At 44.0% G+C, this 24,369-nt stretch overlaps 1 protein-coding gene across 4 annotated transcripts in view; it reads right to left on the bottom strand.

Annotated features, from left to right (window-relative positions):
• Positions 1-5,904: 5,904 nt before the first annotated feature.
• Positions 5,905-24,369, bottom strand: part of LAP3 (leucine aminopeptidase 3) — a 30,811-nt gene continuing 12,346 nt past the window's right edge. Inside the window, exons 8-13 of one of the 4 annotated variants that reach the window (NM_001246465.1) lie at positions 18,374-18,498; positions 16,775-16,863; positions 15,355-15,457; positions 9,204-9,283; positions 6,933-7,042; positions 5,905-6,471 (exon numbers count right to left, since the gene is read on the bottom strand). In NM_001246465.1, the coding sequence (NP_001233394.1) occupies positions 6,282-6,471; positions 6,933-7,042; positions 9,204-9,283; positions 15,355-15,457; positions 16,775-16,863; positions 18,374-18,498 (697 nt within the window). In that variant the 3' untranslated portion in view covers positions 5,905-6,281. Of the gene's footprint in view, positions 6,472-6,932; positions 9,095-9,203; positions 9,284-15,354; positions 15,458-16,774; positions 16,864-18,373; positions 18,499-24,369 lie in introns of all 4 variants that reach the window. The other 3 variants (XR_010156039.1, XM_063807957.1, XM_016950969.3) reach the window with 3 other exon arrangements.

Genomic DNA, 24,369 nt, shown 5'->3' with positions numbered 1-24,369 from the left:
TACAGGAATGAGCCAAGGCGCCAGGCTGCTAATTTTTTTTTTTTTTTTTTTTTTTTTTGAGACAGAGCCTCGCTTTGTCGCCCAGGCTGGAGTGCAGTGGCGCTATCTTGGCTAACTGCAAGCTCCGCCTCCCGGGTTCACGCCATTCTCCTGCCTCAGCCTTCCGAGTAGCTGGGACTACAGGCGCCCGCCACCACGCCCGGCTAATTTTTTGTATATTTGGTAGAGATGGGGTTTCACCGTGTTAGCCAGGATGGTCTCGATCTCCTGACCTCGTGATCCGCCCGCCTCGGCCTCCCAAAGTGCTGAGATTACAGGCGTGAGCCACCGCGCCCGGCACTAGGCTGCTAATCTTGTAGTAACCTGCTTTTAACATTTGCTTATCTCTCTCTTTTTTTTTGGTGACGGAGTCTCGCTCTGTCGCCCAGGCTGGAATGCAGTGGCGTGATCTCGGCTCACTGAAACCTCCGCCTCCTGGGTTCAAGCAATTCTCCTGCCTCAGCCTTCCGAGTAGCTGGGACTACAGGCGCCCGCCGCTCGGCTAGTTTTTCTGTATTTTAGTAGCGCCGGGGTTTCACCTTGTTGCCCAGGCTGGTCTCGAACTCCTGAGCTTAGACAATCCGCCCGCCTCGGTCTCCCAAAGTGCTAGGATTACAGGCGTGAGCCACCGTGCCCAACCTTCTTATTTATCTCTTTAAAACCAAATAACTTTTTTTCATTATATCTGATTTTACAGTTATTACCCAGCACACTTACTGAGCCCTCCACTTCCCAGGCACTATTTAATGATCTGGAGGTTATAGCAATCATCCCAAATCTCTGGAAAGAGACAGACAAGCACATAAATACATAGCAATATTGTGTAGAGAGAAGAGCTGGGAAGGAAAATGAAACCCAGTAAGGGGATGGCTAGTGAGAGGGGTGTTCTTTGAGATAGGTGATTGGAGGAGGCCTCTCCAAGGAGATCTGGACTGTAGTGACTGGCATGAAAATTTAACTAGGAGTGCTTTCTACACCGAGGGATCCCTGAAGAAGAAGCCTGCCTGGGATGTTTAAGGAACCACAGGAAGCTCATTGCCAGAGGAGTGAGCCAGGGCAGAAATGTTCAGAGAAAAAGCAGGAGCTTCCCTTTGCCAACCAGGCTCGGATCAAGTCATCTTCCCAGCCTCAGTTTCACTTAGATCCCCACTCCTAAGTACTTTCCCCTGTTTAATTTTCTTCACAGCATTTATGTAATCTGAAATTATCTTGTTCATTTTTTCATAACTAAGTCACCTACCCTCCTCCTCCTCCTCTCTCTGTCATACACATGCCAACTAGAAAATAAGTTCCATGCATCAGAGCCTGCCCATCTTATTCACCTGTATCCCCAGAATCTAGAATGGTGCCTGGCATAGATAGATATAATAAGTATGTGATGACTGAAAGAACCAGAAGAGACCGCCAGGAGGAAACAAGCCTACTCCAGCAGTTTTCAGACAGTTTTGGTCTCAAGACCCCTTTACACTCCTAAAAATTATTGAGGATCCCAAAGTTTTTGTTTATGTGGGTTAAGTCTGCTAATATTTATCTGATAAGTTTAAACTGAGAATTTTAGGCTGGAGGCAGTGGCTCATGCCTGTAATCCCAGCACTTTGGGAGGCCGAGGCAGCCGGATCACAAGGTCAGGAGATCAAGACCATCCTGGCTAACATGGTGAAACCCCATCTCTACTAAAAATACAAAAAATTAGCCAGGCGTTGTGGCGGGCGCCTGTGGTCCCAGTTACTTGGGAGGCTGAGGCCGGAGAATGGCGTGAACCCAGGAGGCAGAGCTTGCAGTGAGCCGAGATCGTGCCACTACACTGCAGCCTGGTTGAGAGCAAGACTCCGTCTCAAAAAAAACAAAAACAGAATTTTAAAAATCAATTCATTAAAAAATAATTCATTAAATGTTAACAAAAACAATCTTTATTAAAACTAATACTCTATTTTCTAAAATAAGGAATAAGTAAAAAGTATGGCATCATTTTACTTTTTTGCAAGTCTCTCTCTCTATATATATATATTTTTTTGAGACAGGGTCTTACTCTGTTGCCCAGGCTGCAGTGCAGTTTCACAATTAAAGCTCACTATAACTTCCGCCTCCCAGGCTCCAGCAATTCTCCCAACCAGCCTCCCAAGTAGCTGGAACTACAGGCATGTGCCACCACACCTGGCTAATTTTTTGTAGAGATGAGGTCTTGCCATGTTGCCCAGGCTGGTCTCGAACTCCTGGGCTCAAGCAATCCACCTACCTCGGCCTCCCAAAGTGCTGGAATTATAGGAGTGAGCCACCGTGCCCAGCCTTTCAAGTCTCATTAATATCCAGTTTACCTAACCTCAGTGTAAATTTCCTGAGAACATGGTCAGTGGTATTTCTCTTGCAGTCCCCCTAGAGTACTGCACAAAAAAGCACTAACATTTTTTGGATTTTGCTGAAAACCCATCACTTCATTTATAAGATGAGAGAACACTGCCTTAGAAAAATTACTAAGAACAAGATAATCTATGTAGAGGTTTAATACTGTGCCTTGCATAAACTAAGTTGCTAAGGAGTGACACGATGTAACTCCTATTTTTAATTTTTAGAGATAAGGTCTCACTGTGTTGCCCAGGCTAATCTTGAGCTCCTGGCCTCAAGTGATCCTCCCACCTTGGCCTCCCAAAATTCTGAGAATACAGGCATGAGCCACTGGGCCCGGCCTGATTTATGTTTTAAAATAATCTTTCTAGTCATACAGATAACAGGAGAACAAGTGGAGAAGGCAGGGAGACCAGTGAAAGAGAGTAATCTAGGAGTGCAGAGAGGATGGTGACTTGTACCAGGGCAGTTGAGACAGCGGTGATGAGACTTGGGTCAAATAAATGTGATTTGTTTAACAACCAACTGGTTGGGAATGGAATGTTAGTATGATTTGAATGTACCTTTTTTTGTTTTGAGAGGGAATCACGCCCTGTCACCCAGGTTGGTTTTGGAGTGCAGTGGTGCAATGTTGGCTCACTACAACCTCTGCCTCCCGGGTTCAAGTGATTTCTCCTGCCTCAGCCTCCCAAGTAGCTGGGACTACAGGCACATGCCACCACACCCAGCTAGTTTTTGTATTTTTAGGAGAGACAGGGTTCATGAAGTTCCTGGCAGCTAGATGTACATTCAGTGACAACTATTAAATTTCATCTCAGCCAGGCACGGTGGCTCACATCTGTAATCCCAGCACTTTGGGAGGCCTATACAGGTGCATCACTTGAGGCCAGGAGTTCGAGACCAGCCTGGGCAACATGGCAAAACCCATCCCTACTAAAAATACAGAAACTAGCTGGGCGTGGTGGTGTGCACCTGTAGTCCCAGCTACCTGGGAGGCTGAGGCATGAGAATCGCTTGAACCCAGGAGGCAGAGGTTGCAGTCAGTTGAGATCGTGCTACTGCACTCCAGCCTGGGTGACAGAATGAGACTGTCTCCAAAAAAAAAAAAAAAAAAAAAAATTTCATCTCAACCAGATTAGGTAAGCCACATGAAACCAGGGCCTGTGCTATGCTTTTTGTATACCACACACTAGTAAACACAGGAGTTCCACTGTTCCTTTATCCATAAAAAGCCTTTGACAGAAGCCTTCTATCAAAGCCCGACTGAGGCTCTGTATCACCCAGAATAAATCTGTTTTCAGTTTCCTTCATAAGCCTGTAATTCCAACCCTCTAATTACATCTTTCCTGATGAAGTGACTTCTGAACATGAATAACCAGGGAAACCTGTGTTTGCTCACTACACTCACCGGGTTTTAATTCTAATAAATACCACAAACAAGCATGCCCATTTCCATTCCCTCTGTAAACCAGTTTAGATATACAATATTTTTGCGTGTCAAATTTCTTAAATGTTAAAATTAACAGTAACAAAGAGCTTTTCCTGTTAAACATTTTCAAAGTTAAAAAAAGGGCACACATCCCATTGATGGATTAATTTGATTCATCAGATACAAAAGTAAAAATGAGGAGAGCTTTGTTCTAAGTCTGCACCAATGGAATTATGTTGATTGGTTATAGTTTCAGGAGGTGAGCAAACAGTTTTACCCGTTGACAGTCCCCCCCCTTTTTTTTTTTTTTTTTTTTTTAGGAGATGGGGTCTTGGTTTGTTGCCCCAGCTAGAGTGCAGTGGCTCATAGCTCACTCATAGCTCACTGCAGCCTCAAACTCCTGGGCTCAAGCAATCCTGCCCCAGCCTTCTGAGTAGCTGGGACTACCGACGCACCACCACAACACCCAGCTTATTTAAAATTTTATTTATTTATTTATTTATTTATTTATTTATTTTTGAGACGGAGTCTCGCTGTTGCCAGGCTGGAGTGCCGTGGCATGATCTTCGCTCACTGCAACCTCCACCTCCAGCGATTCTCCTGCCTCAGCCTCTCAAGTAGCTGGGATTACAGGCATACACCACCATGCCCAGCTAATTTTTGTATTTTTAGTAGAGACGGGGTTTCACCGTGTTGGCCAGGATGGTCTCGATCTCCTGACCTCGTGACCCACCCACCTCAGCCTCCCAAAGTGCTGGGATTACAGGCGTGAGCCACTGCACCCAGCCTTAAAAAATTTTTTATAGAGACAGGGTCTCACTATGTTGCCCAGGCTAGTCTCAAACTCCTGGGCTCCAAGTTATCCTCCCACAATGCCTCCCAAAGTGCTGAGATTACAGGCATGAGCCATTGCATCCGCTGCCCGCACCCCCCACCCGCTTTTTGTTTTTTTTGAGACTGAGTCTAGCTCTGTCGCCCAGGCTGGAGTGCAATGGTACGATCTTGGCTCACTGCAACGTCCGCCTCCCGGGTTCAAGCAATTCTCCTGCCTCAGCCTCCCAAGTAGCTGGGATTACAGGCATGCGCCACCACGCCTGGCTAATTTTTTTTTGTATTTTTAGTAGTGATGGGGTTTCACCATATTGGCCAGGCTGGTCTCGAACTCCTGACCTTGTGATCTGCCTGCCTTGGCTTCCCAAAGTGGTGGGATTACAGGTGTGAGCCACTGTGCCTGGCCTGAGACAGGTTCTTGCTCTTTCACCCAGGGTAGAGTGCTGTGGCATGATCAGGGGGCTCACTGCAGACTTGACCTCCAGACTCAAGCAATCTTCCCACGTCAGCCTCCCCAGTAGCTGGGCTCAGCTGACAGTCCCTTTTATGATCGTTTCTTTTTTCAGCACTGTTGCTGGCTTGAATTCTTTTTAAAATTTAAGAAAATAGAGACAAGGGTCTAACTATGTTGCCCAAACTGGTCTCAAACTCCTGGCCTCAAGCAATCCTACTGCCTTGGCCTCTCAGAATGCTGGGATTACAGGCATGAGCCACTGTGCTTGGCCTGTGGTCATGTTTCTTACTTCAGTACTTCAAATAAATTCTACATCCATTCAAGTCACTGAACTGAAAAAGAGCACTGCAGTGTACCAGTGCAGCAGCCAGACCACCTGGCTTGAACTTTGAGCTACCAGTTACTTGCTCTGTGACATCAGTGGCATGTTACTAAACCTCTCTTGTGCCTCGTTTCCCTCATCCGTCATATGAGGGTAATAACAGTACCTGTCTCATTGGGTAGGACTCAATAATTTAACACCTGAAAACACTGAGGACAGTGCCTGGCAGATGGCAAGTCAACAATGGTTAGTATTATTCTGACTGATTCATTTTGGAAATCATGTGCCAAGCCACTATTACCCAAACTGATGAGCTCAATCCCTGAGTACCTTTAAGTGATGAGGAACATTGAGAAAATACATAAGCCACTGTGCCCCAATTTAATTACATAGTTCATACAACATGGCTACAGAGACGAATGATATTCTAGTAATAAGTTACTGGGTTTGTAGCAATATGTAACTAAATATCAGAGCCACACCAGAGAGCACAACAAGTTGCATTTATTGTTTCTGACAAGTGCATAGTAATTTTCAGTTTGCTCATGTTCCTAGCATCACAAATCTGAGTTACAATTTTGCTTCTCAATTAAAAACATATACTCTGAAAAGTGATTAGGAAGTTCTAAAAATTTTAATCATTTATAGAGTATCTTAAAAATCCTTATCAAGTAAGATATTAACTTTACCTTTATAAATCTTTGAAATGAAAAAAAAATCAAGGCATACAAATTTCATTGTGTTCTACATTTTTAAATACCATCCTTTGTCTCCGTTAAAAGATTTTCATCCATTTATTCAAAACCCTTTTAAGTTCAACTGTCCAATTTAAGACAGAGTGAAGACATTTTTGAGTATCTGAACTAAGCATTGTCTTGACTGAAACGAAGTAAGAACTCAATGAGAGTCCTTGTGGGCCTCCCAGTCATGCCTTTCCGTAGATAGGGAACCTCATCTTTGTTGGTCATCACGCCTGCTATGTCTAAATGTGCCCACTTAGGATGAGTCACGAATTCTTTCAGGAATGCTGCAGCTGTACATGCTCCCGCAGATCTGAAGAGAAAGACAAAAAGCACTTTACAACCCCATGTAAATGTGCACTGAGATCCCACATTTTTGCTAAGTACATTCTATAACCAAAGAACAAGAGTCAAGCTTATAAGACCTATTAAGATGCTAACCCACATATCACTTTCAGAATATTTATTTTCAGATATTGCTTTAAGCAGTAAAGGATAAATTCTATATTCCTTTTTGCTATGGTAATGAATTCCTATATTTTCCATCTCTTTCCCTTACCATTTATTGAAAATTACCATTAGATTAGAAATATGCAAATTTTGAAATCTGGTTGAAGAAATACTTGAAAATTCAAGACATTAAAAAGCTTACAAGCACTACACCAAAAGGAAATTAAATAGTTAAACCTTTTATATAAGGGGATAAAATTGAAAATAGCTATTTTGGCAATCAAGGATGATTGTATAAATGTACATTTAGCTTAGCTTACATACCTGTATTTTCCAATGTTGTTAACATCAGCAAGCTGGCAATCTACAACCTGTCTTGTATAATGTTCGAAGAGAGGCATCCTCCAGACACGGTCCCCTGTTTCAATGCTGGCCTAGAGAACAGGTATGACAGGTGGACGAGTGGATGAGGCAGGTTCTGGGAAATTCATGGCATTAACATGCTCAATGCATGAAGGAAGAGTTGTTCTAACCTGTTACTCTAAAACATGAAACTAGAAAATAGGTTTCAGAATTGTGTCCACTCATTAAAAGATTTATTTTAGAACTATAAAAGAAACCAGGAGGCTGGGGACAGTGGCTCACGCCTATAATCCCAGCACTTTGGGAGGCCGAGGCGGGTGGATCATGAGGTCAAGAAATCGAGACCATCCTGGCCAACATGGTGAAACGCTGTCTCTACTAAAAATGCAAAAAATTAGCTGGGCGTGGTGGTGCGCGCCTGTAGTCCCAGCTACTCCGGAGGCTGAGGCAGGAGAATTGCTTGAACCCAGGACGGGGAGGTTGCAGGGAGCCAACGGAGTGCCACGGCACTCCAGCCTGGTGACAGAGTGAGGCTCCGTCTCAAAAATAAATAAATAAATAAAAAATAAAAAGAAACCGGGAATGCTGTGAAGCAATTTCACAAATCTGTAGGGCATTTTGCTAAAATCATCAAACTACAATTACAGGCTTTGTGGGTTGATTAGGGTGAAAGAGTTCTTATGTGGTGGGTCACTTCTATGTGACAGAAACACATGACTGGACCTGTATCACTGAAATCCTGAGACAGGGTGACCACATTCATTCATTCATCACTTACCCACTCATTCATTCATCATTTACTGAACTACTGAGCACCACCAGGTGTGCTGAAATACTACCATCTGAGCCACCCAAGGGCCTACAGGCTAGTAGGAGAAACAGATACATAAACAGATTATTTAACTCACTGGTAAAAAATCAAAGACCTAAAAGTGAAAAACCAAGAAGCAGCAATATAAGCTGTTATTTTAAGACATAAGTAAGTACCAGATGAATCAGCCAAGGGTTGAAAGTGGCTGCCTTCTGGAAAACAGACTGTGGGCTGCTGATTGTTGATTTATGCACATATAACTGAGATTTTTTTTTAAAGCTTAAATGTTTTTTAAAAGTCAAAACAACAATATTGTGGGTGCCATGAAAGAGAGGGATAACGGTTATGTGGGAGGCCAGAGGAGAAGTTCCTGGCCCGGCCTGGAAGGAGATGATGGGGCTGAGTATTGCAGAACTGGGAAAATCGGGCTTCATGAATGATGACATATATGAAGGAGAAGCAGTTTAGAGTGAAAATAAGTTTAGACCTTCAACCACCCTCAAGATTATATTTGGGGACATTTTATGTTTGTCTCCCCTCCCACTGGCACAGAGTAAGCTCCCATTAATTACTAGTTGAATGAATGAGTAAGCAGCCAGCTGGAGCTGTCTAGCAGCCACATGGGTACACAGAGGCTGGGACTCGGGAGAGAGATGGGAGCCATCAGGCAACATGTGTTGGCTGGAGCTTCCATGTGAGGAATGTGTAGAGTAGGAAGAGCCTATGGCCTTGAATTGAACACCAGCCAAAGGGCGGCCAAAGGGAACAAACACATCAGGAGACAGGAGCAGGAGAATCACAGGAGGAGGCAGCCCAAGAAAGGATTATCACAGAAGCTGAACCAGGTGTCAGGAGGCCACAGAGTCACCTGTTGCCTCAAGACAGGCTGAGTTAGGCTAACAGTGGTGTGGACATTCGAAAACCAATGGCAGTAAGTGAGGGGGTGTGTGTGTGTGTGTGTGTGTGTGTGGAAATGAGGGTGACTGCTGGGAAGAGGCTGGCTGTGAAGGGCATGGAGGGAGGCACAGAGCACAGCGGTCTGAAGACATCCTCATCGATGCAGGGTGAACTCCCTTATATGACTCACGACACGCAGTCACAAACGCTGCTCCACAAAGCCATCTTCAAAACCATCTCTACCTCAGGGATTCTAAAACTATGACCACAGTGTTCGGGAGATATTTTCACAGGACGCTGAGGCTACCGGAGGGGAGCAGGGGGCATCATCCTCTCCTTTAGGAGCATTTGTGGAAAACCCAATGCCACTGAACTCAATCTATTGCTGTGGTTCATTTTCAATTCAAAGGCAAACCTGCGGCATAAAAATCACTTTAACACAGGGTTGAAGAAGTCTGTCCTTCTAAGGCTAGAATAATTTATTCACCATCTCTACAATTTAGATATACAAATATTATTCCTACCTCGAAGAGTTTGTTCCAGAGCCAGGATGAATTGGTAAAGACCCCAGTGGCACCTGATCCCAAAGCTACATCCATGGCACCTGTAAGACACAAGCCCTCAGGTCAAGTGCAGTCTCTCCAGGCAAAATGGGCTCCTCCACCACGCAGATGGAAACCTTAGCATGTACCCTATTTAATGGCTTCCTCATTTTCAAAAATAGATAAGCTTAGAAAATCTTTCCTGTACATACTTAACATATTTTTATGTTTTTCAGGCCAGAATTCACTTAAATTATTAGGAAATGCAAAAAAGGAACCTACTGAATTTGACCAATAATTTCATTTTAGGGATAACTGTTACCTATTTTTGAAATTTCCTTCCAGACATCTAAACTTTTTTTTTTTTTTTTTGAGAAAGGTCTCTCACTGTCACCCAGGCTGCAGTGTAGTGGTGTGATCAGAGCTCACTGCATGCAGCCTCAAACTCCTGGGCTCAAGTGATCCTTCTGCCTCAGCCTCCTGAGTAGCTGGAATTACAGGTACATGCTGCCACACCCAGCTAATTAAAAATTTCTTTTTGGGCTGGGCATGGTGGCTCATGCCTGTAATCCCATCACGGGTGGGATCACCTGAAGTCAGGAGTTCGAGATCAGCCTGGCCAACATGGAGAAACCCCGTCTCTACTAAAAATACAAAAATTAGCTGGGCGTGGTGGATAGGTGCCTGTAATCCCAGCTACTCAGGAGGCTGAGATAGGGAGAATCGCTTGAACCCAGGAGGCGGAGGTTGCAGTGAGCCGAGATCATGCCATTGCACTCCAGCCTGGGTGACAGAGCGAGATTCTGTCTCAAAAAAAAAAGAAAAAAAAAAAAAGGCCAGGTGCAATGCCTCACGCCTGTAATCCCAGCACTTTGGGAGGCTGAGGCGGGCGGATCACCTGAGGTTGGGAGTTTGAGACCAGCCTGACCAACATGGAGAAACCCTGTCTCTACTAAAAATACAAAATTAGTCGGGCATGGGGTGCATGCCTGTAATCCCAGCTACTCAGGAGGCTGAGGCAGGAGAATCATTTGAACCGCTTGAACCTGGGAGGCACAGGCTGTGGTGAGAGCCGAGATCGCACCATTGCACTCCAGCCTGAGCAACAAGAGCGAAACTCTGTCTCAAAAAAAAAAAAAAAAACAAAAAAATAGATTTCTTGTTGTAGAGATGGGGTCTCATTATGTTGCTCAGGCTGGTCTTGAACTCCTGGGCTCAAGCAATCCTCCCATGTCAGCCTCCCAAGGCACCAGGATTACAAGCATGAGCTATCATGCCCAGCCCAACTTCTAAATTTTCATAAAAAACAAGACCATCCTGTATGTGCTCAAGCATGTGTTCCTCCTTTTTTGAGACAGAGTCTTGCTCTGTTGCCCAGGCTGGAGTGTAGTGGTGCGATCTCAGCTCACTGCAACCTCCACCTCCTGGGTTCATGCCATTCTCTCCCTCAGCATCCCGAGTAGCTGGGACTACAGGCGCGTGCCACCACACCTGGTTAATTTTTTTTGTATTTTTAGTGGAGAGGGGGTTTCACCGTGTTAGCCAGGATGGTCTTGATCTCCTGACCTCGTGATCCGCCCACCTCGGCCTCCCAAAGTGCTGGGATTACAGGTGTGAGCCATCGCGCCTGGCTGTGTTCTTCCTTTTATGCTTTAAAAATTTATTCCATTCCTCTTTGGCTGGGCGCGGTGGCTCACACCTGTAATCCCAGCATTTTGGGAGGCTGAGACAGGTGGATCACTTGAGGTCAGGAGTTCAAGACCAGCCTGACCAACATGGTGAAACCCCGTCTCTACTAAAAATACAAAAATCCAAGTGTGGTGGTGCACGCCTGTAATCCCAGCTACTCAGGTGGCTGAGGCAGGAGAATGGCTTGAACCCAGGAGGCAGAGGTTGCAGTGAGCTGAGATCGTGCCACTGCAGCCTGGGCAACAGAGTGAGACTCCGTCTCAAAAAAAAGAGAAAAAATTATTCCTCTTTTATAAACAAATGTTGGAAAGTATTTTTAATGATTTAAAAATAGTCCACTGGATGGAGATATCATAATTTACATACTACTGGCATTGAGGAATCTAATTTTTCAGCAATTTTAATCACATCTAAGTACTGCTATAAGACTTTGATGGCTGTTATTACTGCATCATATTTACTTGTTTCATCTTTAGTTTTTTTCTCCAACAAAGTTGTGTCCCATTAGCTGACTTCTATTTTTACATTAATTAGCATATTTTTTAAAAATCAACTTAAAAATCCAGATTTGCAGGTCCTCTTGAGAAGAGACAATCAGGTACAGCCACTTAGTGCTGCCTCCTTTAGTTGTGGTATGAGCTCCTGGTAATCTCATTTGTTATTTGCCTGGCCCATCTGTAAGCGCTGAGTCAAGGAACACGTCTGCTTCCTAGGCATATCCTTAGGGCCCAGAAAGCACACTGCCTGGCATAAAGGAGCTAAGTATTTATTGAAAGGAAAAGCAAACCTTACTATCCTTCAGTATCAGGACAAGCACTGAACCCACCACCATCAGTACCAGGACACACATATGGAATGTCAGAGGAGACAGCACTGAAACTGGGGGAAATCTATAGTCTTCACAAGGTGGCATTTGCTCCCTGCAATGCAAAGTATGTCCAAGTTGCTCCTTAAATTCTTAACCATGTCTTTACATGAAACTGCTCATTAGCATCTCTCCCAAGGAAAACTGAAACTTGAAGATAGTACTAACTAGTCAGCCCTCCGTATCCGTGTGTTCTGCATCTATGGAGTCAACCAAATATTTTGGAGTCAACAGAAATATGACTATGTTCTGTTGACTATGGAGTCAACAGAAAATATTTTGAAGCGGGGGAGATGGCTGCATCAGTACTGAACATACACAGACTTTTTTTTCTTGTCATTATTCCCTAAACAATACAGTGTAACGAATATTTACATAGCATTTACATTGTATTAGGCAGTATAAGTAATCTAGAGATGACTTAAGTATACTGGAGGATGTACATAGGTTATATATAAATACTATGCCATTTTACATAAGGGATGTGAGCATTGTGGGTTTGGTATCTGAGGGGGGATCCTAGAACCTATCCCCCAAGCATACTGAGGGACAATATATACATACCCATTAATACTTTACTTTTCAAGTTAGTGGTTTTTTATATAATTATTCACTTGTCCTCAAAATATTTCAGTCAACCCCCTAAGAGTCATCTATCAGTTTTAAAATTTGTCATAGAAAAGATGAACAATCCCCTCAAACAAGAACATGCTATCTTCCCTTAAAGTAATAAAAAATGGCAGACATAAGTATTTAAGGTGGTCCAGTTGGGACCACGGCTCTAAAGATGATTTTATTATATATTTAAATAGTTTATTCTCTATAATTCCAGAATTATTTCCACAGCCCATTTCAGAACTACTAGTAGCAGAGGCATACTTCCCATTTTCATTTACAAGGCACGTTTGGAGCCCTGTGTTGTGATGCTCACTGATCAATGTTACCAGAATTGCTCATAGTCTGGAAGAAACATCAAAGCCCCAAGGAAAGTGAGGATAGCACCACACTCATTCAATCCTAAATTATGCCCAAGCATTAAGAAAATGAAAAGAAACACTGTGATTGGATATGGCCATCCCCGAATATGTCACTGTTCCTACAATCTGGGGTACGGCCTGCCTTTCAAAGGACAGTAACATCTGTTTCAGTGTCTATGATGTACTGGGCCATGGACATCAACCTGTATTGTCTCATTTAATCTTCGCAGGCATCCTTCCTGTGAACGAGGTGCTATTATACCCCTTTTATGGATGAGACAACTAAAGCCTAGTCCAACTTTTAACGTGCTATTAAAAGTTAGGACAAGTTTTAAAATCAGGTCTTCTATTTCTGAAGACTGTGTACTTCCTCCTATCAAGAGCCTGAGCTTAGAAACTGGTTCTTATTCTCCTCTTGGAACCCTAGCTTCTGGAACTCAGAAGGGGCTCAGTAGTATTTGGGGAACCATCACCTGGTGTGGTCTGAAAGCTCACCCAGAAGGTCACCCTTGCTTACGTAGGGCCAACTTTCCCACCTTCTCAACCCCTCAGACTGAGAAAAAAGTGGGGTAGAATGCTGCTATTAAGCATCTAGGAAAAGTATTCCCCAAGTGGTAATTATGAACGTTATGTTTAAATTGTAGAACTTGATGTATCTGATGTATCTATCCTCTGTGATTCCTCATTTACAGTAAGGGGGTACCCGCTTCACTGCCACTGCCTCCCCCAACCCCCCACCCTAGAAGCTCTGCTTTTCAGGTAAAGTGCTTGCTAAACTGAATAGATAGACCAAAAACCATGAAAACACTATAATGCCAGCTTTGAAAAAAAACTCTTAGCAATAGACCTGTGGACTATTTTTAGACCTACATACAAAAGGGAACATGATTTCTGCCAAAGTAAAGGCTCAACATGACCAGGGCAAGAATAAAACCAAAGGATAAAAAATGATCTAAATTTTCATCTTAAAAGAGGTAGAGTCTGACTTTAAGATTCAGAAATTAATTTTTTTTAAAAAGGGGTAGAGTCAGGATGAATTACTAGGAAGAGAACATTTGGATGAAAGATTATGAACATTGGGATTTGGCAATAAGACAACACTTGTTTGTCATCCCTTTAGGAATCTATTCCCAGCCCTCCAGGGCTGGTGGTGTCACAGCCTGTATTAAAGAGGCTTTCAAGAAACTCCCTCCAGCCTTTACAGCTCTTCCAAGCAAATGGAATTGTCCCCAAGTACCAATGCTCAAAAGGGCCAAGGAACTTGCCCACGGCTAACTGACTAGTAAGTGGCACAGCTGGGAGTTCCACCTGAGCCTGGCCTTAAAGCGCTGGCTTCACACTGTGTCACTTGTTAAATGAGAATCCTGCTACTCTGGTAAAATGTTTTTATTTCCTTATGACATCAAGTATAAAAAGTTCCAGAAGAAAAAAAAAAAAAGTAAAGCTCTGAAAGCTCAGAGGGTATCAGATACATTACAATTAGTTTAAAAAAGTAAAAGAAAGCTATTGACTTGGGGATTTATCACTAATCTTTTCAGATCTGTATCAAATGGTAATTGTAACAGAAACCATCTCTTAACATCATTTATTTTATTTTATTTTATTTTTTGAGAGGGAGCCTCGCTCTGTCACCAAGCTGGAGTGCAGTGGCATGATCTCGGCTCACTGCAACCTCCACCTCTGGGGTTTAAGCAATTCTCCTGCCTCAGCCTCCCGAGTAGCTGGAATTACAGACACGTGCCACCACACCCAACTAATTTTTGTATTTTTAGTAGAGACAAGGTTTCACCATGTTGGCCAGGATGGTCTCGATCTCCTGACCTCATAATCCATCTGCCTCGGACTCCCAAAGTGCTGGGATTACAGGCGTGAGCCACCGCTCCCGGCTCTTAACATCATTTTTAGATGTCACTCTAGATGAGCTGATCTGGCCCACTTGTTATTTCTGTTTAAAGGTACAGCCCAGGCTGGGCGCAGTGGCTCACTTCTGTAATCTTGTAATCCCAGCACTTTGGGAGGCTGAGACAGGTGGATCACCTGGGTCAGGAGTTTGAGACCAGCCCGGCCAACATGGTTAAACCCCATCTCTACTAAAATATAAAAATTAGGCCAGGCACAGTGACTCATGCCCGTAACCCCAGCACTTTGGGAGGCTGAGGCGGGTGGATCACCTGAGTTCAGGAGTTCGAAACCAGCCTGGCTAACATGGCAAAAACCCCGTCTCTACTAAAAATACAAAAATTCGCCAGGACTGGTGGTGCGTACCTGTAACCCCAGCTACTTGGGAGGCTGAGGCAGGAGAATCACTTGAACTCAGGAGGCAGAGGTTGCAGTGAGCCAAGATCATGCCACTGCACTCCAGCCTGGATGACAGAGTGACACTCGGTCTCAAAAAAAAAGTACAGCTTGGAATGTTTTAAAACAACGAACCTAATATTCAAAACATTTTACAACTGCAGAACGATTCCTCTGGTGAAAGATCTTTGAATGCCAATGGACCAAGCCAAATTTTAGCAAAATAATGCCACAAGTATAGTGTGTGAAATCCATGCAACGAACAAGACTTCCTTCAAACAAAATCAAGGCAAGTGCGCGGTCTGACCTGTTAAGGTGGCGGCATTGAGGATGACCTTCGGGTTAAACGTGTGTGCGTAACAGAGCGCATCAGCCAGTATGAGCCTCCCCTCAGCATCAGTGTTATCAACCTGCAGAGGGTCAAAAACAGAAAGGGTGACAGTGCAAGTAAAGAATATGAAAACTAGACACTTGCAACAGTGTTCGACGGAAAAGCTGGAAAAAGCTACTGTGACGTGTGTCATTATCAAACCATTCATACTTCAATGAGAATAGGAACATATCTAATCTGGAGAGCAAATATGATTTAATAATCCCCCAGCACCTTGGGAGGTAGAGGTGGGCAGACAGCTTGAGCCCAGGAGCTCAACACCAGCCTGGGCAAGATGGTGAAACCCCATTTCTAATTAAAAAAAAAAATAATAATAATAATAATCACTACCAGAGCTGATGACCTAATGTTGATGACTTTGGAAGCCAAAATAAATAGAAAAATGTCTAGTCCATTTTACCCGTAACTTTGTAACAAGAAGGGGAAAAATGTAAAGATTTCCAAAAATGAGGTTAAAGAGCTTAAGAAAGCTACAGCTACATGGCAGTCTCAATCCTAGAAATGAAAACTCTTGCAACTTCAGTAACACTTCCTAACTATATTCCTTTCTTTTAAATAGAGGTCCAGTCGTTTTCCGAGTGGCTTGTACACACATGCATGCATGTGCCACCCAGAGGACCTGCTGCCACATCCCCTTGAGTGCAGGGCCCATGATGTAGGACAGTGTTTTCTACCTCAACACCTACAATGGAAAAAAGTCACTCATAGCACAGGTATATCCAGAAGATAGCCCACAATCTTACTGCTTTGCCGCACTCTGCAGGGCTGGCAGCAAATTCATGGAAACGTGTGTATACACATGTATAGCATACAGGAAATGGGAGGAACAATAAGTCTGGAAAAACATTCTTCAAAATCCCCCAAAAAAGATACTTCTGCCTTTGCAAGAAAAGCTACTCAGGGGCCGGGAATGGTGGCTCGCGCCTGTAATCCTAGCACTTTGGGAGAACAAGGTGGGCAGATCACTTGAGTCTAGGAGTTTGGGACCAGCCTGGGAAACATGGCAAAACCCTGTGTCTACAAAAAGCTAGCCAGGCATGGTGGCACGCACCTGTGGTCCCAGCTACTCAGGTCGCTAAGGTGTGAGGACCACCTGAGCCTGGGGAGGTCAAGGCTGCAGTGAGACATGATCACGCCACTGCACTACAGCCTGGGTGACGCAGCGAGACCCCATTTCAGGAAAGGGAAGGAAAAGAAAGGCTACCCAGCACTAAAGACAGCACCCTCCCCTAATATGGTTCTGGGGCTCTGCACGCATCCTAGCTGTGGTTATGTGGCCACCACGGGATTCCTGAGGAACGCTGGATGGGGAGTGCTGTGTCTCACATTTACAAACCTGGATGGTCTTCCCGTTTTTGGCTCTAACAACGTCCCCCGGCTTGTTGGCCTTGCCACTGGGCATATTTTCACAAAGAGGGGCCAGACCTATTGGAAAGAATATATGAAGGCACACAGTATATGCTGGGTCCAAACATGCCACCCATGGGACAAGAGGCCACCTGTGAGCCATGAGAAGCAAGACACGAAGGCCACCTTAACGAACTGATCAAATTTAACATCACCAATGACACAACTGACATGATGTGTCAGCAACAAGAAGTACACATCACCCATGTAGCATTCTTACCAAAGAAGTCTAACTTGATTCTAATCAAGAAGAAGCAATTCAAATAAATACAAATTGCAGAATATCATGAAACAAGCCTAGACCCTTCAAAACTGCTAATGCCATGGAAGAAAACAGGAATAGGGTCTAGACTCAAGAAATCTAAAGGGGCACCAACGGCAACGTGTGGTCCTTGATTAGTTTCTGGATTTAAAAGCTAAATATAGGCCAGGCGCAGTGGCTCATGCCTGTAATCCCAGCACTTTGAGAGGCCAAGGTGGGCGGATCACCTGAGGTCAGGAGTTCGAGACCAGCCTGATCAACATGGAGAAACCCGGTCTCTACTAAAAATACAAAATTAACCAGGCATGGTGGTGCATGCCTGTAATCCCAGCTACTCGAGAGGCTGAGGCAGAAGAATCACTTGAACCCGGGAGGTGGAGGTTGTGGTGAGCCAAGATCACGCCATTGCACTCCAGCCTGGGCAACAAGAGCGAAACTCCATCTCAAAAAAAACCGAAAAACCAAAAAAACCTAAATATAAATAAATAAAATGGACATTTTTTACACAACTGGAAACTTGAATTAGGTTACTGTATTAATCCTCGGAAAAGATAATGGTTTTGTCATTACATAGAATGTCCTTTTTCTTAGAGGACGTGTCGTGATGTCTGCAACTGACTTTTAAATAGTTCAGGAAAAAAAGGACTATGATAGTGAAGAAGGGGGGCATGTCTGAGACCTGGATTCCAATTCTACCTTCCTTGTGCAATGGACAAGAGTCAGGGCATTATTATTTAACCTAAGACTCTCTCCTCCTTCCCCGTCTCCTCTGAAATGAGTATGAGCAATGCTATTATACAAACTCCCAGTACTGTGCCTGGGAGTTTGTATCTTCCATTACTAAGAACTGCCACATAATGAGCACTTTTTCTGTCCTAGGCACTTTCTGTGTGTTGTGCCATTTCACCGGCCACAATCCTACGAGGCAATCAGTCAATGAGCCAGCAACGTCCTGCCACCCCAAGTACCAAGCAAATTTCATAATGTCAACTACAAACTTGACATTATGTGCCCCTGAATGCTAGCCACTTTTTGCAGAAGTGAAACAAATCAATTCCAGTTACAGCCCACTGGTTGCAAGATACATTTAGCTCAATCAGCTCAGACAGTAAAACACTTATCTGGGCTAAATAGCTACTGCTTGATGACTATTTAAAAATCATTTCTTATCTTTTCAGATTAGGGGAAATCATATCTGTTGTCTCTCTTCTCCCACCTGGCTAGAATCCAGAAGCTTTATGAGATGTACTCCGTTACCCCACTTACCTATAATATTAATGGGCAAATTAAGCTTTGCAGCAGACACGATAGCTGAGCATATAGTTGCAGCTCCTCCCATGTCAGCCCTCATGAGGTCCATATTTGCAGAAGCCTTGATGGAGATACCACCACTATGGGGAAATGGACAACGTGCAATATTAAGAGCAAAGAAGATGGCCAAAATCACTTTATTTAAAAAGTACAGACAGGCACGGTGGCTCACGCCTGTAATCCCAGCACTTTGGGAGGCCGAGGTGGGCGGATCACGAGGTCAGGAGATTGAGACCATCCTGGCTAACATGGTGCAACCTGTCTCTACTAAAAATACAAAAAAATTAGCCGGGTGTGGTGGTGGGCGCCTGTAGTCCCAGCTACCACCATGCCTGGCTAATTTTTTTGTGATTTTAGTAGAGATGGGGTTTCACCATGTTAGCCAGGATGGTCTCGATCTCCTGACCTCGTGATCCGCCAGCCTCGGCCTCCCAAAGTGCTGGGATTACAGGTGTTAGCCATCGCGCCCAGCCTTTAGCTCATTTTATTTCTACTTGAATGAAATTTAAACAGTGCCACTGGAAACATTACTATATCATAAAATCAAGACTGTGCAAATTCCATCTCTGTATTGTCTCATTAATTCCTGACACCCACATAGTCTATTCAGCAAATTTTATGAATTGATCAACTTATGGAACGTGAAGGTCATGAGCCGTTAAGAAAAGCTGATGAGCTCACAGAGATGACTGGAGGCATTTCTCTGAAACCGACAGAAGGACAGAGGGCTAACATTTCCTTCCAACACTGCACAAGGTGTGCTATATCCTGCTGATGGCAAAATACAACCTAAATGAGGCACAGGCCCAACAGCTGAGAGACAGTACTTCAACATGAGAACTGAATAAGGCTGCAATTAGCAAGAAACCAAACTACCTGACCCCAAGAGGCTTCTAACTAGCTAGTGGTTTTTCTGCTTCCAGTCCGTAGGAGTCCAGAAGCAACATGCTTCACAGGCCAAGCACAGAGCCAGGGGCTTCGACTCTGAGTTCTAATTGAGATCTGCTGCTCATGTGCCCTGGTGGCTCACTGGAGAGAGGTCTGCCTGCTGCTCTGAAGTCTGCTTTCCTTCAAAATTAAGTCCTAATTCTCACTTACCTCAGAAGCCCTTGTTACTTAGATGGTTGGCATGTTCACCAAGAATTAAAGATGATCCCCTGGCTCAAAGAAGAAAAATAACATGGGAAAACCCCATGGACAAAGGGAACACGCTGTTGCATTTGAAGTTTTTCTTCTGTCCACCTGCCACATTTATCTGCAGGCCTCTTCTGGAAGTTCTGCTCTCTAATTCCTATGACTATGGTTCTAAGGTAGCCACCAGTTAAAGATCAGCAATCAGCTTTGGCTCACTTTTTCAATCTCTCTCAAATCCACCCATTTATTTTCTACTCAGCCGCCCTCATTGATGCTACTACCCTCTGTCATTTGGATGTTTGTCAGGTCTCCTTAACGGGTCTTTCTGTATCAGTCTCACCACTGTCATTTTATTAACCATAAAAACAGCACATTTTTACACACACAAAAAATCTATCTCAATCAAAATCTCAGTAGGTTTTGTTGTGTGAAAAAACAAGCAGATTCACCGAGTGTGGTGGCTCACACCTGTAATCCCAGCACTTAGGGAGGCTGAGGCAGGCAAATCACTTGAGCCCAGGAGTTCGAGACCAGCTTGGGCAACATGGCAAAACCCCCTCTCTATAAAAAATACAAAAATTAGCTGGGCATAGTGGTTCGCATCTGTAGTCCCAGCTACTCGGGAGATTGAGGTGAGAGGATCACCTGAGCCCAGGGAGGTCGAGGCTACAGTGGGCCAAGATTGCACCACTGCACTCCAGCCTGGGCGACAGAGTGAGACACTGTCTCAAAAAAAAAACCAAAAAACCCAAGCAGATTCTAAAATGTATATGAAAATGCAAAGGATGTAGCCAAAGTCATTCTGAAAAAGAAGAGCAAAGCTGGAGGACTCATGTGACTAGATTTCAAGCCTACTCAAAGCCGCAGTAATCAAGATATTTGGTCTTCAGGCACTGGTGAAAGGATACAGAGCCCAGAGGCAGACCTACAATTATATGGACAACTGATTTCCACCCGAGGTGCCAAGGTAGTCTAGTGGGGAAAGGACAGTCTTTTCAACAAACAGTGCAGAAGTAAATGAATAGCCACATAGGAAAAAAAAAGACAAAAACAAACCAGGTCTTTTCACACCATACACAAAGATTCAAAGTGAAGCATAGCCTCAAAATCTAAAACTCACTTAAAACGAAATATATTTTTAAAAAAACTTACAATTCTGTAAAGCCAACACTCCTATAAAAAGGGGCAAAAGATTCGAATACTTACTACAGAAGATATACCAATGTCCAATAAGCACATTAAAAAATGCCCAGCTTTGGCTGGGTGTGATGGCTCGTGCCTGTATCCCAGCACTCTGGGAGGCTGGGGCAGGCAGATCACTTGAGATCAGGAGTTTGAGACCAGCCTGGCCAACATGGTGAAAACCCGTCTCTACTAAAGATACAAAAATTAGCCAGGCATGGTGGTGTGTGCCTATAGTCCCGGCTACTCGGGAGGCTGAGGCAGCAGAATCACTTGAACCCAGAAGGCGGAGGTGCAGTGAGCCGAGGTGCACTCCAGCCTGGGTGACAGAGCGAGACTCCGTCTCAAAAAATAAAAAATGACCAACTTTATTAGTCACTAGAGAAATGCAAATTAAACCACAAAGAGAGATCACTGTATACTCACTGGTACAGCTAGAATTATAAAGACTGACAATATCAAATACTGAGGAAGGTGTAGAACAATTAGAATCTTTGTACATTGATGGTAGAAGTGAAAATGTACCCGCTTTGGAAAAGTTTGGTAGTTTCTTAAAAGTTAAACACGCAGTTATTATACAACACAGCGGCTGTTTTCCTAGGTATTTACGCAAGAGTAAGGAAAACACGTCCACACAAAGGCTTACAGATGCTCTTAACTTTATTCCTAATAGCCTAAAACTGGAAACAACACAAATTTCCACCAATAGATGAATGGGTAAACAAAATTTGGCATTTCCATACAATGGAAAAAGAATAGAAATAGAAAAGAAGCAATAGAAAAGAAGAATGGCTGACATGACCAACAACATAGATAAACCCCAGATACTATGCTGAAAGAAAGAAGCCAGACATCAAAGACTGCATTTGTATGACTTTCCAGAATAGGCAAAACTAATCTGCAGTAACAGGAACATGATCGGCTGTCTGGAGCAGGGGCAGGTGGGGAATGACTACAAAAAGGCAGAAGGGAACTTCTGGGGGATGATAAAAATGTTGTATTTTCCTGACAGTGGTGAACGGTGCATAGGTGTATACATTTGTTCTTTGGTTTTTAAAATCAATCTATCTACCTATCTAATCTGTCTATTTATTTATTTAAAGATGGTGTTTTACTATGTTGCACAGGCTGCTCTTGAACTCCTGGGCTCATGTAATCCTCCTACCTCAGCTTCCCAAGTAGCTGAGATTACAGGTGTATGCCACTGCACCCACCCGGGTGCACACATTTGTTAAAACTCATTGAGCTGGCCACTTAGAGGGTGAATTTCACTGTATGTATAAATCTCACGTCATTCTGTTTGGTGGAAACCCTTCAGTTACGGCCAACTGTTCTCAGAGCAGAGTGCAAAAATCTAAGCAGGCCCGCAGGGACCAAGCTTCTGTGTACCTCTCTAGCCGTATCTTGCCCCTTCTCTCCATCACGCTCTTGTGTGCAGGCACACCGGTACTCTTGCCATACCAGGAATTTACCCTGCTCCTTCCCACCTTACAGCCTTCACCATGTTTCCCTGCACTAGAATGCCTGTCCCTAGTCTCTCCTGAGCTAATTCCTCCTGATTCTTCACATCTTCAGCTAAAACTGACACTCCTGCAAGGAAACCTTCTCTAAACCCAAAGAAGGCTTTGGGTTTAGGCCTCTTTGTTTTTATTCTCAGCAAAAATTACAAATGTGGACTTAAATTAACAATAAACTTCACGCTCAGCATAAAAATATTTGTGTCACAATTGGCAAGACATTTAGTCTAGGGCCAGGCGTGGTGGCTCACACCTGTAACCCAGCACTTTGGGAGGCCAAGGTGGGTGGATCACGAGATCAGGAGTTTGAGATGAGCCTGGCCAACATGGTGAAACCCCATCTCTACCAAAAATAGAAAAAAATTAGCCAGGCGTGGTGGCAGATGCCTGTAATCCCAGCTACTCGGGACTAAAAATACAAAAAAAATTAGCCGGGAGTGGTAGCAGGCACCTGTAATCCCAGCTACTCGGGAAGCTCAGGCAGGAGAATCACTTGAACCAAGGAGGCAGAGGTTGCAGTGAGCCAAGACTGCGCCAATGCACTCCAGCCTGGGCAACAGAGCGAGATTCCGTCTCAAAAAACAAAACAAAACAAAAGTTTAGGCTGGGTGTGGTGGCTCACACCTGTAATCCCAGCACATTGGGAGGCCAAGGCAGGCATATTGCTTGAGCTCAGAAGTTCAAAACCAGCCTGGGCAACATAGCAAGACCTCGTCTTTACTAAAAAAAAAAAAGTTTAACTTTCTAAATTGTGTTTGCTGTATTGTTTTTATAATACACACTTTAGTGGCCAGGCACAGTGGCTCACGCCTGTAATCCCAGCAGTTCAGGAGACCGAGGCGGGCAGATGACGAGGTCAGGAGATTGAGACCATCCTGGCTAACAAGCTGAAACCCCATCTCTACTAAAAATACAAAAAATTAGCCGGGCGTGGTGGCGGGCGCCTGTAGTCCCAGCTACTCGGGAGGCTGAGGCAGGAGAATGGTGTGAACCCAGGAGGCGGAGCTTGCAGTGAGCCGAGATTACGCCACTGCACTCCAGCCTGGGCAACAGAGAAAGACTCCATCTCAAAAAAATAAATAAATAAAATAATATACACTTTAGTACAATAGTATAATGCATGTAACTTATAAAAAAGCATGCATATTTTCAAAGGGATGCACTCAAGATCTTTTACTGATGGGCTATACCAGGAAAACCATTTGGAGATCAATGCTTTAAAGGAGAAAATGTGAACTAGTGGGTGGGAGACACAAGGAGGCACTTTGACCTGCTAACACAAGGAGACCACACTGGCAGCAAGCTATGCCAATGACAGGGGCTTCCTACGTCTAGAAGCATTCCAGAAAGGGCACAAAAATGTACAAGGGGACATCAACATCGTATGGTTCTCTAGCAGCATTTTCCAAAGTAGTTTCCAGGTAACATGAGTCCCAGGAATCAGGGTTCCTTCAAAAGGAAATACAGAAAATGCTATATTCTGTACCCTGAGAAGTCCTGTAGTTAAGCAAATAAAACAAAAATGAAATCCCTCATGGGTTTCTCTAACCTAGTTTTTTTGCTAGGTAGCCCTTTTTACGCCTCATACTCGCTGGCATCCCTGAAACTTGTGTTTGGTGGCAAATGCTTCCCACAGGAAATACCAAACTCCACTGTCTTTCTCAGTTCAGCCTCTCCTTGGTTGAAATAACCAGATACAGTTTCCAACTCTAAGAAATACTTATGGTTGAATAAGATTAATGGGAGCTAGACTGGTCAGCTAAAAGAAGTAATCATCTGAAGCAAGCAAAGGGAAGACAGCATAATACAAACAGGGGCATCACCACTAACCTCGTGGAGAATCTTTAACAGCCACAGAGGACAAGCAAAGTGCATGGCAGAAAAATCTGAAGACACTTTAGGCAGAGCACAATGGCTCACACCTATAACCCCAGCACTTTGGGAGGCTGAGGTGGGAGGATTGCTTGAGACAGCAGTTTAAGACCAGTTTGGGCAACACAGTGAAAACTCATCTCTGTATTTTTTTTAAAAAAAGGACACGACACACCTGAGTTTGACTTCGGACTCCACTTACTAGTTATAGGACTTTGAACAAATTATTTAAACTCTGAGTCATGG

Source organism: Pan troglodytes, chromosome 3 (assembly GCF_028858775.2).
Source record: "Pan troglodytes isolate AG18354 chromosome 3, NHGRI_mPanTro3-v2.0_pri, whole genome shotgun sequence".
In the NCBI taxonomy this organism is placed as follows: domain Eukaryota; kingdom Metazoa; phylum Chordata; class Mammalia; order Primates; family Hominidae; genus Pan; species Pan troglodytes.
Note: the sequence above shows the minus strand (reverse complement) of the source record. Positions and strands in the feature narration are given on the sequence as shown.